General features: G+C 40.1%; 1 protein-coding gene across 1 annotated transcript in view; it reads right to left on the reverse strand.

Moving 5' to 3' along the window:
* The window catches only part of LOC104408418 (obscurin-like), a gene marked incomplete at both ends in the record, with an annotated part of 134,901 nt that overhangs the window by 43,507 nt on the left and 75,359 nt on the right, over nt 1–16,035 (reverse strand). The window contains 18 exons of the mRNA XM_010018025.1: nt 26–203; nt 1,477–1,635; nt 2,973–3,137; nt 4,417–4,533; nt 5,742–5,901; nt 7,356–7,529; nt 8,281–8,363; nt 8,700–8,900; nt 9,442–9,581; nt 10,431–10,559; nt 10,860–10,888; nt 12,207–12,273; nt 13,066–13,284; nt 13,750–13,848; nt 13,941–13,973; nt 14,398–14,595; nt 15,401–15,519; nt 15,879–15,957. Of these exons, the coding sequence (XP_010016327.1) occupies nt 26–203; nt 1,477–1,635; nt 2,973–3,137; nt 4,417–4,533; nt 5,742–5,901; nt 7,356–7,529; nt 8,281–8,363; nt 8,700–8,900; nt 9,442–9,581; nt 10,431–10,559; nt 10,860–10,888; nt 12,207–12,273; nt 13,066–13,284; nt 13,750–13,848; nt 13,941–13,973; nt 14,398–14,595; nt 15,401–15,519; nt 15,879–15,957 (2,349 nt within the window). The remainder of the gene's footprint in view (nt 1–25; nt 204–1,476; nt 1,636–2,972; nt 3,138–4,416; nt 4,534–5,741; nt 5,902–7,355; nt 7,530–8,280; nt 8,364–8,699; nt 8,901–9,441; nt 9,582–10,430; nt 10,560–10,859; nt 10,889–12,206; nt 12,274–13,065; nt 13,285–13,749; nt 13,849–13,940; nt 13,974–14,397; nt 14,596–15,400; nt 15,520–15,878; nt 15,958–16,035) is intronic.

The following is a 16,035-nucleotide window of genomic DNA, read 5'->3' on the forward strand; positions in this document are numbered from 1 at the left end:
TTTTGCTATCTCAGGGCATACTCACTCCAGAGAGGCTCACTGATCCGCTGCTGTATGCCACAGATCTCCTTCACCCAGGAGTTCTTGATATTCACTGTACGTGCCTGAAGAAGGTACTTGCGGACCAAGTCTTCCCGTTCATGCCAGATCTCAAATGCCCGGTCATCTCCTTCCACAAGGTCATTCACATCTATGTTGTTCAGCTGCACGACAGAAGGACAACTAAGTCAACACACATCCTGTGTTCCTAGGGCTGATTTCAGCCAGAACTTTTCGCACAACTGAAATCCCAGAATTTAGGACAGTTCAGATCTGGACCTAGCTTTTGTGAACCAGAACTGTCTTCAAACAAGGTTTGAAATGGAAACAACTATTAAACACAAGCAAGTTTCCTGCTGCCAGTGTGTACCCTCTCCAGTGGATGAGCTGTGCCATTCCCATTAAAGCTGTGTTAGATGCTCCAACAGCAAAAGGGGTAACTTACACTACTTTCAAAGATTTTTCAGAGTGCGTGAGTGACACAATGTGGCTTTGGCTGAACAGCAATCAGGGTCATTTGGCAATCCTTTTTCCAGTATACTTGAATATCTGGTTACCAAGCAGACATTTTCCTGGGAGTAATTATCAGATTTCAGGAAAATAACATCCAACATTAAAAGGTATCCCAAGGGTGGGACACATTGTTCCTACAGTGCAGCGCTGTTGGGCTGAGGATCTGCACAATTAGGGACCGCATGAAAAGGCATTACAGAGCAGGCACTCTCTGGACAAATCATCCTTTTTTTTTTTCTTGGGAAATAAAATCTGCCTATGAATGCTGAGAGGACAGAAGTAAGGACTTTCAGAAGGCCCTGTCTGGGCTTGGTCAAGAACTCCAACAGGGTTTTTGGTTGGTTGGTTGTTTTTTACGAGTTAAGCATCTGCTGCTTTGGGAAAACTCCTCAATTTCCTGCAGTTTTAACATGAGCCCTGAATGTTTGAAGATAAGCTGGCCAAATCCTCTGAATTTTTCATTTCTAAACCAGGAATTAGTGTCAGGAAAGGACATAACCCACAGAAAGAACAACTAGGAATTAGCTTATGACTAAAACAGCATTTCCTCCAGTTTATTACCAATGTTATAGTCTGCCAAGACCAAAAATCTACAAATGCTAGCAAATACTATAGACAGAAAAATTCACATCAATATTTCATATTGATGCAATTAACTCAATGAGGTAAAAGATGAATAAACACTTGTACATCTACAATCTCATTGCTGCCCCATAAAAATCCACCCATGCTTCTGATGGTTTCTGACATGTTTCTGACAGGTTTAAAAGAGATTTTTGGATAGACATAAATTCTACTTGTGTTTCAAAGACTTTTGGAAACAAAGGAATAGCTCAAAAGAATTAATAAAATGTCCAAACTGGATGTAAACATGAAGTTCTAAATGGCAGAGAAATGCTCTAGTTGAGGATAAAATGATCAGACCTTCATGATGTTCTTGAAGATGTAACTGTAGGTGTCTGTCCTTGTGTCCCGCTTTGGTTTGCAGATCACAAGGTAGTTTTTGAAGAGGAAGACATGCCTTTTGTGTCCTTTCCAGGCCATTCTAGCTCCTGGAGCTCCTTCCCACACAATGAAGTGGCCCTGGTAGGAAAAAGAAGGAAGAGCACATAGCAATAAACCTGGAATAATTACCACAATGATGTCTCACCATCATTTTTCAGTGAACAGATAGCAAATGTTTACTGTTATATTGTCACACCTTACATTGTCACCTTATGTGTCTGTTTTATTGCAGCACAGCAGGTTGTTTCTAATACTAAAGGTGATGCATCAGACTGACAGCACCAACAGGAGTGCACAGAGTGCTTGTCATTATATTGTCCTTTGAATGGTATTATTTGTTGCCAGAAAAACACAGAGCTCTTTCCAGGTAGGCACACTCTTTGAAATAGAAATGCTAATGAAAATTGTATTTTGTGTGCTAGATGGACCCTTTGTATGTTCCCTTGTTCTCCTTCACCACAGCAGGACATTAATTTCATACACCATCAGACTTACACAGCTCAGTTAGTGACATAGGTTCCCCCTTGACATCATTAGGGAGAAATAAGCACTCTTGGGGTGGGATTGGACTTCTTTTTGGATGTGTAAATGTGGATAGATGAATGTCCACCAGAGCATTACTATAATTTAGCCTCACAACTTCACTCAGCAATACACTGTGATTCCAATGGAAGATATGGGATACAAACTGGCAGAGTAAATGACCTGCCGTGCATGACACAGTAAGTCTACAAAGAAATTCTATGATTCTATGAAACAGGACTAATGTCCTGATAGTGGGGTTATCTTTCCTCTGTCCTCCTAAACGACCCATCCATTTCATTACAAAGACCTGAAGGAGCACGCAGGTCTCCTGAAGAGATACAAACAGCTGTGGGAGAATATCCATAAATAGATGTGATGTTTTTCACATGGAGCACATGCAACTTATGCTATGCTACCTTGTACTGACTTGCCCAGCAAACTAGGCTGTTCAAAAGAATTGTGTAAATTTGAAACCATGTAGACTGAAAAGGTTCAGTAAGCTTCTGACACCTGAGGAATCAACAGGAAAACCCCACTGATGTTGGTAATTTCAGGAACTGGCCCATGTAGCTTGCTAATAACAGACGAGGAAAAAAATAAAATGCTGTAAAGTCACATGGGGGCTCAGAACAAATTTGTTCCTGTTTAATGAGTGGGTTGGAAAGGCAAATAACTACATTGTGTGTGAATTGTTCCATAAGTATCTATGCTCTTGTGCTTCAAACCTTAACCACGCCAGGACACCCATCTCTTTAAACAGTAAGAAAGGCAATATGCCAGTACTCTCTTTCAGATATGATATCTAAATGAGTTTCTTGTAGCACCTAAGGCTACTTAGAAACTAGTGAAGTCTTGCATAGCACTAACACCAGCTAGGAAATTCCAGTTACCTGTCGGATGGGTTCACCAAGGCTTTCCAGGGTGCCTGGATAATTCTCAATGAGCGAGACATGGAGGTTGTTTTCTGCTCTTCGGGTGAGTGCAGACACAATGGCATAAGCCTGCTCCAGCAAAGTGCAGTTTTGGCTGTTTCTTGCTTTGTTTCGGATTAATTCCTGTAGATGAATATGAAAATGTTACTAGGCAGTCAGAAAAAAGCATACATTTCCTTGATAGCCTTGATAGCCAAAGAGTTTCTGAATATCTGTTCCAGCTCTTTCACCTGAGCAACCTTTATCCCATTCTTTCACCATTTGCTGCTTAGATATTAAAGTCTCTTCTTTCCTAACCAGAATGGCTTCTCCTTATATCAGCTGACATTAACCAAAGTTGAAGCAAATATGATATGCTTCAGTGACTGAGAACCAAAATATTTCCAAAACAGTCTTACATGTATCCGTTGCATTTCTCTTGTGCTTACCATGATGATACCAGGAGGCAAGCAATGCAACCATTGGCAATGCTAAATGAAGAGTGGATCCTAGACTAATAAAAAGAGAGATTGGAAAAAAAAAGAAATGGCAGTTGTCTCATTCTTCTCACATTTGTTCCTGTTCTTCTCTTTTAGCTATAAAAGCATGGGAAGTGCCCATGCTTGTTCTGTCTTCCAAGAGACCCTTAAAAATGTTGGTGTTTGTGTGCAGGCATGTGCTCAAAATTAGAAAGTTAATGTCCTTTGAACTATTCAAATGTCTCACTTAGGTGACACTAGAATATAGAAATATGTTGGCATGACTGTCTTCTTCCTGGATGTCCTAGTGCTGTTTCCTATGAAAAATATTATTTTGAAGGCTGCTTTTAAATGTTTCTTTGTGGTCTGGGCTAGAACCTGAGATAGTGGGGCAGATGAAAGCTTGAAAGATGAAACATTTCAGGATGGTAGAATGAGAAAAGCTTTTTAGAAAACAAAAATTTCATCTTACTATAATGTCAGTATAAACCAAAACAAAATAAAGTGGTAAGCCAGTATCTTACACATTGGAAACTGCTTATTTTTATAACAAACATACCTGTTTATGTGTGTGAAACAAATTCATACTTGTCATACAGACATAGTTGACATACTATGTCATATAGACAGGCATGTATTTGTATATATGTAAATAAGCAGATATTTTTATATATGTACACATATATTTAAAGATTACTCAGATAAAGCTTGCTAAATTTCTGGAGTTGGAGATGGTGAACCTCTATCTGGGTTTACGTTTAAAAAACTATTTAGAAAGCACCATCACAGTGATTACTGTCTTTCTTACTCAAGCTGCTTTCAATTGTAGTTGCATCAAAAAGAAGCCAAGAAATATGAAATAAAAATGAAGGCTTTTTCTACACAAGGTGCACAAACCAGAACATAAACCTGTCAGATATATGTGTATAACAAAAGCTCTTCACCTTGATTATAGTCTGATACTGCTGGATCCTGGTTATGGGTTTTTCTAGGTAGTGCTGCAGTGGTGGGATAAGTGGCTGTGAAGGATCTTCATTAGTTAAAATTTCATCTGTGTATCTCTGAAAAAATACATCGAAGAATGAGGAAAGGTTGTCATAAAGAACAAAGGAAAAGATCACTCCCTGGAAAATGCTCAAATGATGCTGGTTCATAGACCAAACTCAACCAAAGTTGAATAGCTCTACCAGACCTCGCTACCACATAGTTTGGACACCTCTAGCCCTTCCCCATCTTTTATCAGCTAGTTATTATTTTACACTGCAAGAAGTCTGAAATGCTGAATTTTTTCTGCTTTTCCAGTGCAGGATTGACACTGGGGATATGTGATCCAAAGCTAGACAGCGTGACATGAAAGATGAGCACTTTCAGCAGGTGGGAGGGCAGAAGAGAGTGAACTCAGTGCCAGAAACTGGTGCCAGACCTTGGTTGAGGGTGGTCTGTGTGTTTGTAGTGCCAGCAACTGGGTCTTGGCACCAGCAGCTGGAGTGGGAAGTACAGGTCAGAGGGCCTATGTGCTGGGACATGAGTCACTGAGGTGGATGTTTATCCTTTCCCACTGGTGCATGTGGGTGCAAATGTGTGAAATTCACCAGCAGGTTTAAGCTGGACTAGATGCAAACACAGGACCCAGAGGGGCTTGGAGCTTGTGCTTATAGTTTGAAGGATCTGTGAATGTGGGGTGAGTGCGTGCATGTGTTTTCTAGCGAGCATAAAGCTGGATCAGCTGCTGAGCAGAAGGCACATGGAGAGAGTAAAAGCTATGAGGATCTGGACATGGGTATTGGATGGACACAGGGGCAATGCTTGCTACTGAAGGGATCCACAGACATGCATATATTCATGGATCTGGAGTGTTGTGTGTCTGTTTTCACTAGTGAACTCCAGTCTTGGAGCAGAGAAACAGGATTTGCCTATCTATCCTTCTGATTTATCTGAGTTTGCTTGGCCTTATAATGTCCCTTAATTACAATTACATAATTACAGCCACATTCATATTTGTATACTTTTTGTAATATTCATATAATATTTTATAACATTCATATAATATTTTATAATAGTCACATAAGCATATGTAAACATGTTCCCATACTGATAGTACCCACCAGGAAAAGCTAGACAGTGAACACAAAACTATTATATTTAGCAAAGATTTCCCACAAAAAAATTAATAACCTTTTTCAGGGTCAAATTTGTGATTAATAACTACATTTCTTGACGAAATGGATTATAGGATGCATGTTCTGCAGTTACTTTGGCTATTGTTTACCTTATAGAAATCCTGGACAGCTTTGCTGACAACAATTGACTCAGCCTGTACTCTCCCCACCAGGTACTGGATGTACTTATTAAACTCTGCTTCATGCTTGATAAAGCACATGGCCACATCATCATCAGTATCACATTTCTGCAAGCCTCGGAGAAAGACACTGTGGAAACAAAGGAAAAAAGACATATAAGGAGAAGGTGATGGAATGAGACTAGAGCACAGCCCCAGCAGACAAACTTAAGTCAGGTTAACACAGATTGAAGGAGGTGACTGAGGGGCACGAGGGATGTGCCACGTTAGCATTAAACTTCTCAATGCCTCTTCATCCACCATGGTGCTGTTCGTCTTAGCTTGAATGTATGAAATGCCCTGCCAGAAAAGTAAGGATAACTTGCAAGGGCTCAGTTCAAGCTGGGAATTAAGTCCTCGCCAGAACCTTATGCTTCAGTTTAAGGATCACTGAGCCATCCACACGAGTGAAGACAGAGATCCTCATTTGGTTTCACAAAGGATGTTGAGACAGGTTCATATGCACAAAGATTTTCAGCAGTGTCGGTAGCTGATAACATGCATTGCCTCTCACAGTTGAAGTTGCTTTGAGGGGAAAAACAAAAGGAGGAGGAAGGAGAAGAGAGAGAGGGAGGAAAGAGACAGGAAATCTATTCTCATGGCCCAGGCAGGAAAAGTGCCAGTGTCCCATACAAACGTCCTCCCCATTGCAGAAGTAGTGCCCCCCATAATGCTTTACCCAGAGTAACTATATACTTTTAATTGCAACATGCTCAAACTCCTTATTGGTTGCTCTTGCTTATCATGTTATCAGTACTGGTCAGAGCACACATGGATAGGAGAAGATGCTGCACCGCTCATTGATTGTTGAGCTTTGTGTGTGCATATTATTGACCCTTCCCCCAAGATAAACCAAAAGTTAGGACCACAGGGTAGGAAAACAGTGAAGAAAGGGTGAATCTCATGCTGTTTGCAGGGACTTCCCGTGAGAATAATTGCCTCCTATGAAAGCAAGGATATCAAGGTGCAAAAGGAAGCCTCTCACCAATGGAAAGCCTAAGGCACGTAAGACACTGTACACCACCTCCTCTCTCTGGAAAATAAAAGTATTTCAGCCTGGATGTTGGGAAGTAATTTTGTGAACAGCCGATCTGCAGTAAATCCTTTCCTGGAGTAGGCAGAGGCGTTGTGCCGTGGCACTGTGCCTGAGCAGCCTGCTACAGCTGGATGTGTTTCGAATGCCTGGGCACTAGCATCAGTTTTAGATGAATGTGTGTCTCTACAAAGACACCACTAAAGTGGCTGTAAGACCATACTGCCTTTTAAAAATAATTCATTGTTTCTTAATTTAATTCACTTAAAGGGGTAAGAAATAAGCTGGACATATGAAGCCTTGAAGCTCTGAAGGATATTATGGGAGTCCCAACCCTGTGCTCTGACTTAAGCCATGCCATCACCTATCATCCCAAAAGGACTGTCAATTCTCTTGCACTTCAGCACTGACAGTGCTCCACATCCTTCACAGTAATAATAGTTACTGTGGCTCTGACACCAGGTATGTGAGCCACTCTTTGGTCTCAAATGAAGGCACATGGGAATGCCCACCTGGAATGGAAGTGAGCAATGTCATCAATATTTCTGAAGATGGTGGATTTCTGACTGGCAACAGCTCCTGGGACATTGGAACAGGTCTCAGTGTACTTAAGGTGATGAGTCAGGAGGAATTGTAGATCTTGAATGTAATCCTCTTCTGAGATCAACAGCTCTTGAATAAGAACACTGAAGGGAAGGCAAATAGGCAAAAAGAAATCACAGAAAAATCATCATCATTATCCTTGACATGCTGACAGACTTTGAGGCTCTAAAGTAGAGATATATATAATCAGAGAAACAAGACTCCCTGGAGTGTGTTGACTAGATACCCTCTGACCATAAGAGGAACCTAGACACCTACTTCATGGAGTGACACCTCCTTCTACCTTACAGGCTTCTGCTATTAGGGCAGATAAAACAGAGATTGAGCAACAAAAGGATCTATGTAAACTAGATGGTAGCAACTTCATTGCCACTTTATGCAATCAAGAAGCAAGTATCTCCATGAGAGCACACTCAATAGTGTGTAACTGCAAGAGAGTAACACAGGGTTGAATGCTTTCACACCATCTTTAGACATAATTTTCAGATGTAAAGCACCCCAAAATACTGTAGCTTAGGATATGGTGAAATCAGAGAACTTCCAGAATTGCATAATGTTAACCCCTCCTTTCAAGTCATCCAGTATGATTTAGATTGCCTGGAATTTTCCTTTGATTAAATCAATGGCAAACCTCAATAAAACACCACAAGTCTAAGAGAATCAAGGGTTTGCTTGATTCTGGGAAGGGGGAGGTGGCAGAACACAGAAGGACAAAAACAGTGACTTTCATAGGATTTATTTAGGATTCATTGGAGGGCTCTAGATGCCAACATCTGTGTTAGTCCAAAAGGCAGAAAAACTCAAAGGTGCAAATACCAAATGACATGTGCTCACCTTAGCTTCCTTTTATATTCGTCTTCAGAAACAAATTCTCCTGGGAACTCGGGAACTTCTGTTGTTCCCCATTCTGGTGACAACTAAAATACATGAAAAAAAAACATTATTCTTTTAAGTTAACAGTGTTTTTATAAATGCACACTGAGGAACATCCCTTGTGTGTTCACTGTCCCTTTCAAGAATTCCTAAACCAGAAATAAATTTCGTTTTTGCTGGAGGATGATCAGGTCTTTCAAACCCAGGCACTGCTGCACACATACAGAAATACTGTCTAGACAAACTATGAAAAAGTCCAGTCATGTTACAGACCCTTTCAACAACCTCCTCATATATCACTCCTTGCAAAGGCGATAGCTCTAAATTGCAACAGGAACAAATAATTTTACATAAAAAATAAACACAGCATAATCAGTTACCTTTAATTTCTTGTCCAGGTAAGCTGGAGATACCCAACCCTGTCGAGAGGGGCTAGACTTTGTGGGTTTAGTCCTGACCAGCCATTTCAGAGGATGAGCTGAATCGAGGACTTCTACATATTGGCCTTCCTTCAAAGTGATGGCCTCCTTGTCAGGTGCAGCAGGTGAATAGTCAGCTGTGACCATGTAGACGTCAAAGATCTGCAGACATGAAAGGAGAGTTATTTTGTGCTCTGAAAACAGAATACAATAACATCAGCAGAACATAAGCGCTTATTGGTGCTTAATGTTTTATTCTACAGCCTTTGTACGGCAAAAAGAATCACTCATCGCTTTCTGCAAGTGGAAGACTAAGTCTCTAGGAGGCTCAGGTCATATTTTCAAGTCTATCTCTCTGAAGTGCTTTGGATTTATATCATGAAACAGTATTGCCTTTCTCCCAGGGCAAAACAAACAGTGGTTCTGAAAATGTCAAAATTGGTTACCATTTCCAAAGTCTTAAACATTTTTTTTAAGGAAATGTTTGAAATGACACCCCCAAAAATTTATAATTTTCACTTGTTCAGGATCACACAGTAAGCCTCAGAATTTGATTCTCTGTGCTGTATATCACAGACCAAATAATTAACTACTGAATATAGCTACTGAAGTGAAGTACATCCCTAAAAGGTATGAAGATCCTTAAACCATAGGAGACTGGTAAAGTTCCTCTGTGCCAAACTCATCCATAAAGATACCATACCTCTCCTCTGGAATCCCCATCTTCAGATTCAGAGGAGGACTCCTGTACAATGGATGAAGGTCTGGATCGTCCATGGCGAGGTGATGCAGAGGGTGTTTTTGACTCATCATCACTTTCTGCACCTGGCACTCGAAGTGTAGCTAAAAAGCAGAGCAAGAACAGTGTATGAAATTAAGATCTCCTATTTTAACATAAACCAAACCAATAATAATTTTCAATTTCATGCAAACAAATATTCCCTAAGAAAAGCATTTGTGGTATTTAGTGTGAAGACCTATTTGTATTTAGGATTGGAATGTTTTAATACATGAGGCTGCATGCCTACTGATGTATTGCCACTGCATTGCAAGAGTATTTGTAGGAGATGTCAGGCCTCATTTTTTGCTTGAAGATAAAATATTGCTCCAAGATAACCAGTGTGTGATACACAGACCGGGATTTTTCATTTAATTCAACACATCATTGGATTACTGCCCAGCTACGAATACAGTTTTCAGGCTTAACTTGATTTTAAAACCCCATTGTGACCTAAATGGGGTTTTAGATCACAATGAAGATGGGGGAAGTCTTCAAAATAGGACTGCTTTCAGACTCAGGAGTGCTGAATATCTGGAGAACTTGAAATATCTCAGACGTTCAAAATACACTTCCATGTTTACAACTTGCTCTCCATTCTAAAGTTTACAGTTATTCCTGCTTATTTAAATAAACACTGTGTGCATAAAATTTCATTTTTAGCCATCAGCCATCTTCATTTACTGTAATAGGCTTTTTCTAGCTCAAATCTGTAGACTAAGACATGCAGTTTAGTTGGACTTTTACTAAAATCCTTAGTCCTAAGCAGTTACAAGTACTCATATGCTTACAAAGCAATTTTGAGACAGTTATCCTACCCACTGATAAGTAAAGTTCAAATGATACCTAAAAAAGAGAAATAAAAATTGGATATTTTTCTACAGTAATTAAATTGTGTTTGACAGGTTCCTTACCCTGATTTAGTTTTGCAGATACCATTTCTGAGATATGTGAAGTAAGTTTCTGAAAGAACTCTTCTGAGCCAACATCAGCTAATGAAATAGGACTTTTGGGTACACCTTCTCTACCAGCTTCAAAGTCTCCTGGAAAAGAGAGAATTTGCTATTAAGGGGGCCATGCTACTGGAGAGTCGTCTTTTCTGAGTAACAAAATCTTCTGTGAAAGGAAGGTCTAATTTTCTTCACTTGCCCTGTTTTTAAAACTGTTCTTGCTCACATTTCATCCAAATAATTCACCCTTGAACAGAGACCAATCCTGAAAAGTTCCAACGTTTCAGGCAGTTTCAAGAAAACAGGACAAAAGCAGGTGGTAATTGTGAAATACACATGATCTCAACTGTAGATGTAAAGGGCAGGAGTAGGAGAGAGAAAATAGCCTCTTACCTTCTCTTGTTTCAGAGGACTGAATATCTCTGAAAGAATAAAGCAGAGTTAAAAGTTAACATAAAATGTGTAGCAAAGAGAGATAAATGAGAAACATCCCTTCCTTCTCACACATTGTACATGAAGTCTGGGAATATGTAAGTTAGGACTCTGCTCTTGACTGCAGGTGCTAGTAGCTGATACTCACTAGGGCCACTATAAGAAATGAGAACTGGGGCATGTGGCTCATATGGGCACAGAAACCCTCATGTGTCTTAGTCTTTCAGCCAAATCCCGTCTGAGAATTCTACTTATTCCTAACTTTTATTACAAACTGTTTCTTGACAAGATCTGGCTGCTCAGAAAGTGGGTTGCAAAAGTAAGCAGCCTCCATCTCCATGGTGCTAATGGACTTTATTCTCAGCTGACTCTGAAATAAAACTATTACAGTTGGAGACATTATGTCGAGCGGGATCTGTAGCCTCAGGCAGTTTTCAGTGAACTATTGCTTAACAATTTGCAGTGGTTTCATCAGGAAACCAAGGACCAGAGAATATCTAGATGCTGTGCTTGTGCCAAGAGATCTGCTCCCTTCACATCAGGATGCCTGAGTGTTGGGAAACAAGCTGGCTACTGGTACTGCAGTGGTTCTGAGGTCCAAAGAGACCCTTGCTACACTGACAGCTTTTACCAGGATCAAATTAAATTCATGCTAGCAAGTAAGAGGCAGGAGTCTGTCTTGTCAACACTGAGTGAAAATGGCTTCATCAGTGTGAAGAACTACCAGCACTGCTTGCATCTGATGAAGAGTGTTTGTGGTGTTTACCCACCAAAACACTAATATCCTGAAGTCAACATCTTTGCTGTTGCTATACTTTTTGGAGGCAGCATATAAATTTTTATTGCACAGGCTGATCTGCCCTAATTCTCTGTTATTACATAGGAAGCGGGAGGAAGCTCACTCCATCTGATATGTGATAAATCATATACCATCAGTGTTGGCAAGTAACAGTCAGAAGACCTTGACCCTTGAATTGGGTTTTTTTTTTTTGTGCATTCTGCTTAGGAGATGAAGAAGTAGCGAGAGTTTTATACGACCTACCCACTTTTTTTTCTGTCCTTGTTCCTATCCTCCATGATAATCAAGCTTAAATGGCTGTCACTGATATTATATATAGAATGTATACTATATAGTACTAGATATAGTATGTGGTATTTGTAGCTATTTCCATCCTAGGACCTCTAACTATTTTAGTTCTGATGTTGAGACATGAATATAAGATGTCCAAAGTGAACACTGCCTAAAAGTGACTCATGGGAACTGGTGCTTGCACTGCTCCACTGCAGCACAGGTGGCCAACCACTTACCCCAGTGTGGTCATGATGGCTTCTGACACCATAACACGCTCCTGGGTCAGAACTTCAGCCTCTTTCACTGCAAGATCAAGGTTTATCATTAGAGGACAGAAGGCAAATAATATTCTTTTTATGTACTTAATGTAGGTATGTTTTCTAGATGTGTATTACTGGGAACACTGGAATCTGCTCTATTAGCAGATCCTGACCTGGAAGATGTACTCCCACTCATGATGTGAATAGTTTGCTCCTCTCACTGTTCATGTAGATGTATTAATGCCCCATTTCTCTACACTGCTCAAGCTATGCTTCTGTAGCTCTTTGTACAGTAAAAATGTGGGATGAAAGGAAGGATAATGGAAAAATGAAGTCCTTCACAGTGCTGCCCCTAGATTTGCTTGTCTCCTGTCTTACTGAATAAATTGTCACAGGAGGCACCCTGAAAAGCTCTGCAAAAGGGAAAGCAAATAATCCTAGCTGCCATAAGGCAGTTCTACAATGCAAAATACCTTAGCAGAGAGAAACATTCTAAGCAATTTTTCAAATTATGACTTTTTCTAGTTACTTTGCATGGCCTTCCTTTCTTTCATTTTCCTTTGTGCTTAATTTAGTTGTTTCTTGGACTTGTCTTCTGTTTATATAGAAAAGATGTTGCTGTTAATCCAAAATAGGGTCAGAAATCTGAGACATTATAGAAATAAAGAGTGCAATCATTTGCAAGGCAAGCAAAGCCATGGCTAATTTTGGGAAAATGCATATTTTTTTCAAGTTGCAATTTGATTAGTTTCCTTATCAGTCACACTTGTTCTTCTCTTAGGGACTGTATAAAACATCAAATAGAGAATGTGTTTGTATTGTAACAAAGATTTACCATCTGAAACTTCCACAGTGGCGGTGCAGATGGACTGGCCAGCCTTGTTGGTAGCAATGCACGTATAAGCTCCACTGTACTTCCTTTTGACATCTAACAGGATTAGACTGTGATGCATATTTGAACTGGCAAGTTTATACCCAGGAGTTTCTGGTTTGATCCACAAGATGTCTTCCCGAGACTCTTCTTTCAGCCAAGTAATAGTTGGTGGTGGATGTCCTAAAGAAAAACCCATGCAATGAGCTTTAATTTTCCTAATGGTGTTCCTGCCTTACAACTATGAGCCATGCTGTGAATAAACGCTATTGTGGTCTGTTTCCTGATACTTTTCCAAAAATAAGAGGCATAATGTATATTAAATGATATCTTTAGGAAGTTGTCTTTCTACAACTCACTCAAAAGGACATCAAACCTTTTTCTAAAATCGAAACTTAGTCAACACATCTTTATAAGACCAGTAAGTGTTGTTATCCCTGTTTTTGCATACAGGAAAATGGAGGTGAAGGTGAATAGATGCTTTTCTGTAAAGCACATAAAAGTATTTTACAAAGCTGAGAGTACAGTCCCAGTCTTCAGATACAGAAGATGAGGTTACAATGACTTGGGCCAGAGAGAGTCTAGAATTTGCTGTGAAGTTATGCAATTTAAGTGTTATGCAGAGAGGCAAGGTATCTATCCACTTACCTTCAACTTTGACAGATAATGTGATGCTTGCACCTTTTTTCACCTTTTTATTAGTAAATCTTTCTAGGAACCTTGGTGGTATCAGCTGCTCATGGGAATCTGAAAATGACATTATTGATGAAACATGGTGACTTTAGATGACTGAAAAATTCCTGGGGGGTCTGAATATCACCTGCTATGGCTCCTCTCACCTGTTTCTGATGGCTCTTCTTTCTCATCAGGATCTGTAACACAAGGAGGAAAAAACAAAATGACAAACACAAGTACCTTTCTGCCCATGACTTGAATTAAAAACAAAAAAAAGTCACTCCAGAGGATTACTCCTTGTAGGAGATATTACACAGAAATGTTAGTATAATTTATAAGAGGCCCTCAGTTTTAATAAAATGAACCATTAAAGTTGCTGAGGTTGGGTGGGAATAAAATGTGTTTATGAGACAACGGTCAGGCCCTAGAGAAGTGATATCTTTGGGACACACAGAGAATTTATAAGTGAACCAAGATTAAAGCATATCATCTTTTATCTACAGACTTCCCACTTCACTTGACGTATCTTGGTAGGCTTTCTCAAAAAAAAATAACTATATAAAATGGAAAAAAAACACTGGAATAGAGAAAAGCAGGTGCCAAAGTTAGTGCAATACCTACCCTTGACTACTAGCTTTGCTGATGAATATGCAGAACCAGCAGAGTTGATGACAAATGTTGAGTACTGGCCAGCATCTGCCTTAGTGACATCACGAATTTCCAGTGAGTGGAATTCCTGCTTATCAGTCTTCAGGATGCGATCTGAGGCCTTTAACGGCTGTCCGTTTTTGAACCAATAGAGACGTGGCTGCGGGTATCCTGCAAGAAGCAGTTAGAGGCATGGAGAACAGAATGCATTGGCAGTATCGATCTGGTGGCATCTCCAAACAGGCAGGTCCTTCTGAGCAAAAGCCAAGGAATTCTCATCTCTGCTCAAGGCTGCTATTTCAATGATTTATCCAATCATGAATGTCGGCAAATTCATGAAATTCTACTGCTCTGTTAAAGTTCTTTCCTGTCTCTTCAGTTTCTGGCACTCCCCATACTGGCTGCACGTGCAAATACCTTTCAGGTTGGACAGGTAACACTTAGGTTTGACTTGCAATGTACACAAAGACAAAAGTTGAAACTAAACCCGTTCTCACCATTTTTATAGGCAGCAATGGGAGAAAACAGGAAAATCCCTACCTCTCCCTGCCACAGTCCACAACAGGAGGATGTTTTTGCAGTTTTTAGGTTGTAGCAGCAATCCCCTCATAAAGCAAGGCAAGTCCAGGATTGTTTATTTACCAAAGAGAATAAAGGACACCCTCACTATGATTTTTCTTATCCTTTATTGTTCCTCCATAACTAATATGCTCAGAGAATTACAGGACTCAGTTTTCAGAAGCATATGCCTGTAATTGTGCGTGAAGACATGTACACAGAATGAGACAATCTTCCTGACTCTGCTGCAAAAGCCAATGTTCATCAACATGAATATGTTCTTCTAGCAGTTTGGTGCAAATGTGGTGCAAGATGCATGGGTTATGGGCACAGCTGCAGAAAAACACATTGGAAAACCTTGTCCAGCACTTCAACCTGGCAGCAAAACTGGAACAACAGTGCTGTGGACTCCACTCACCTTTCACCTTCAGGTGAAATTTAGCCAGTGATGCTCCAGGTGCCACATGAATATCATGAAGCTCATCAAAGATCTGGGGCAATTGCTCCTCCTCAGTGGTAGATTCCTCCTGTTCTCGGCTAAGAAGCAATAAGATTTAGAAAGAAGAGAGTCAGCAAGCCAGAAAAAAGTTAGGAGTCAGAATTACCTATTTGAAGTTATTCGGTCTGTGAGCTTTGTCATCATGGCAACAGGTTCAGCACCATATGACATTAAAAGTAGTGGGGTGATATTGTGAAGAAAAACCCAGGCTAGGCTGACGGCAGCCAGAGCAAGTTTGCACATGATAAATGTCCAGCTGTTGCAGTTACTGCATCTCAGCTGGTCTGACTGTCTTTTATGACATTAAGCTGGCCCTGCTAGATATAGCAAAACCATAAATATTCATATTGATCTTACCAAGTCAGAAGTTAGAAAGAGGTCGAGTTCAGTATTTTACCTTGAAATGTATTCTTTGGCACTGTAGTAAGAAGATGTCTCTGTGGCATCTGCTGCTGTCTCATAGTCGGTGCTGGTTACTGTTAAATGGAAAAGGAAGTGTTTTCTATAATCTGAGCTTTGAAACTATTTTTCTTACTATAATTATACTTTCCCTA

Source organism: Nestor notabilis, unplaced genomic scaffold (assembly GCF_000696875.1).
Source record: "Nestor notabilis isolate BGI_N333 unplaced genomic scaffold, ASM69687v1 scaffold2157, whole genome shotgun sequence".
Taxonomy (NCBI): domain Eukaryota; kingdom Metazoa; phylum Chordata; class Aves; order Psittaciformes; family Psittacidae; genus Nestor; species Nestor notabilis.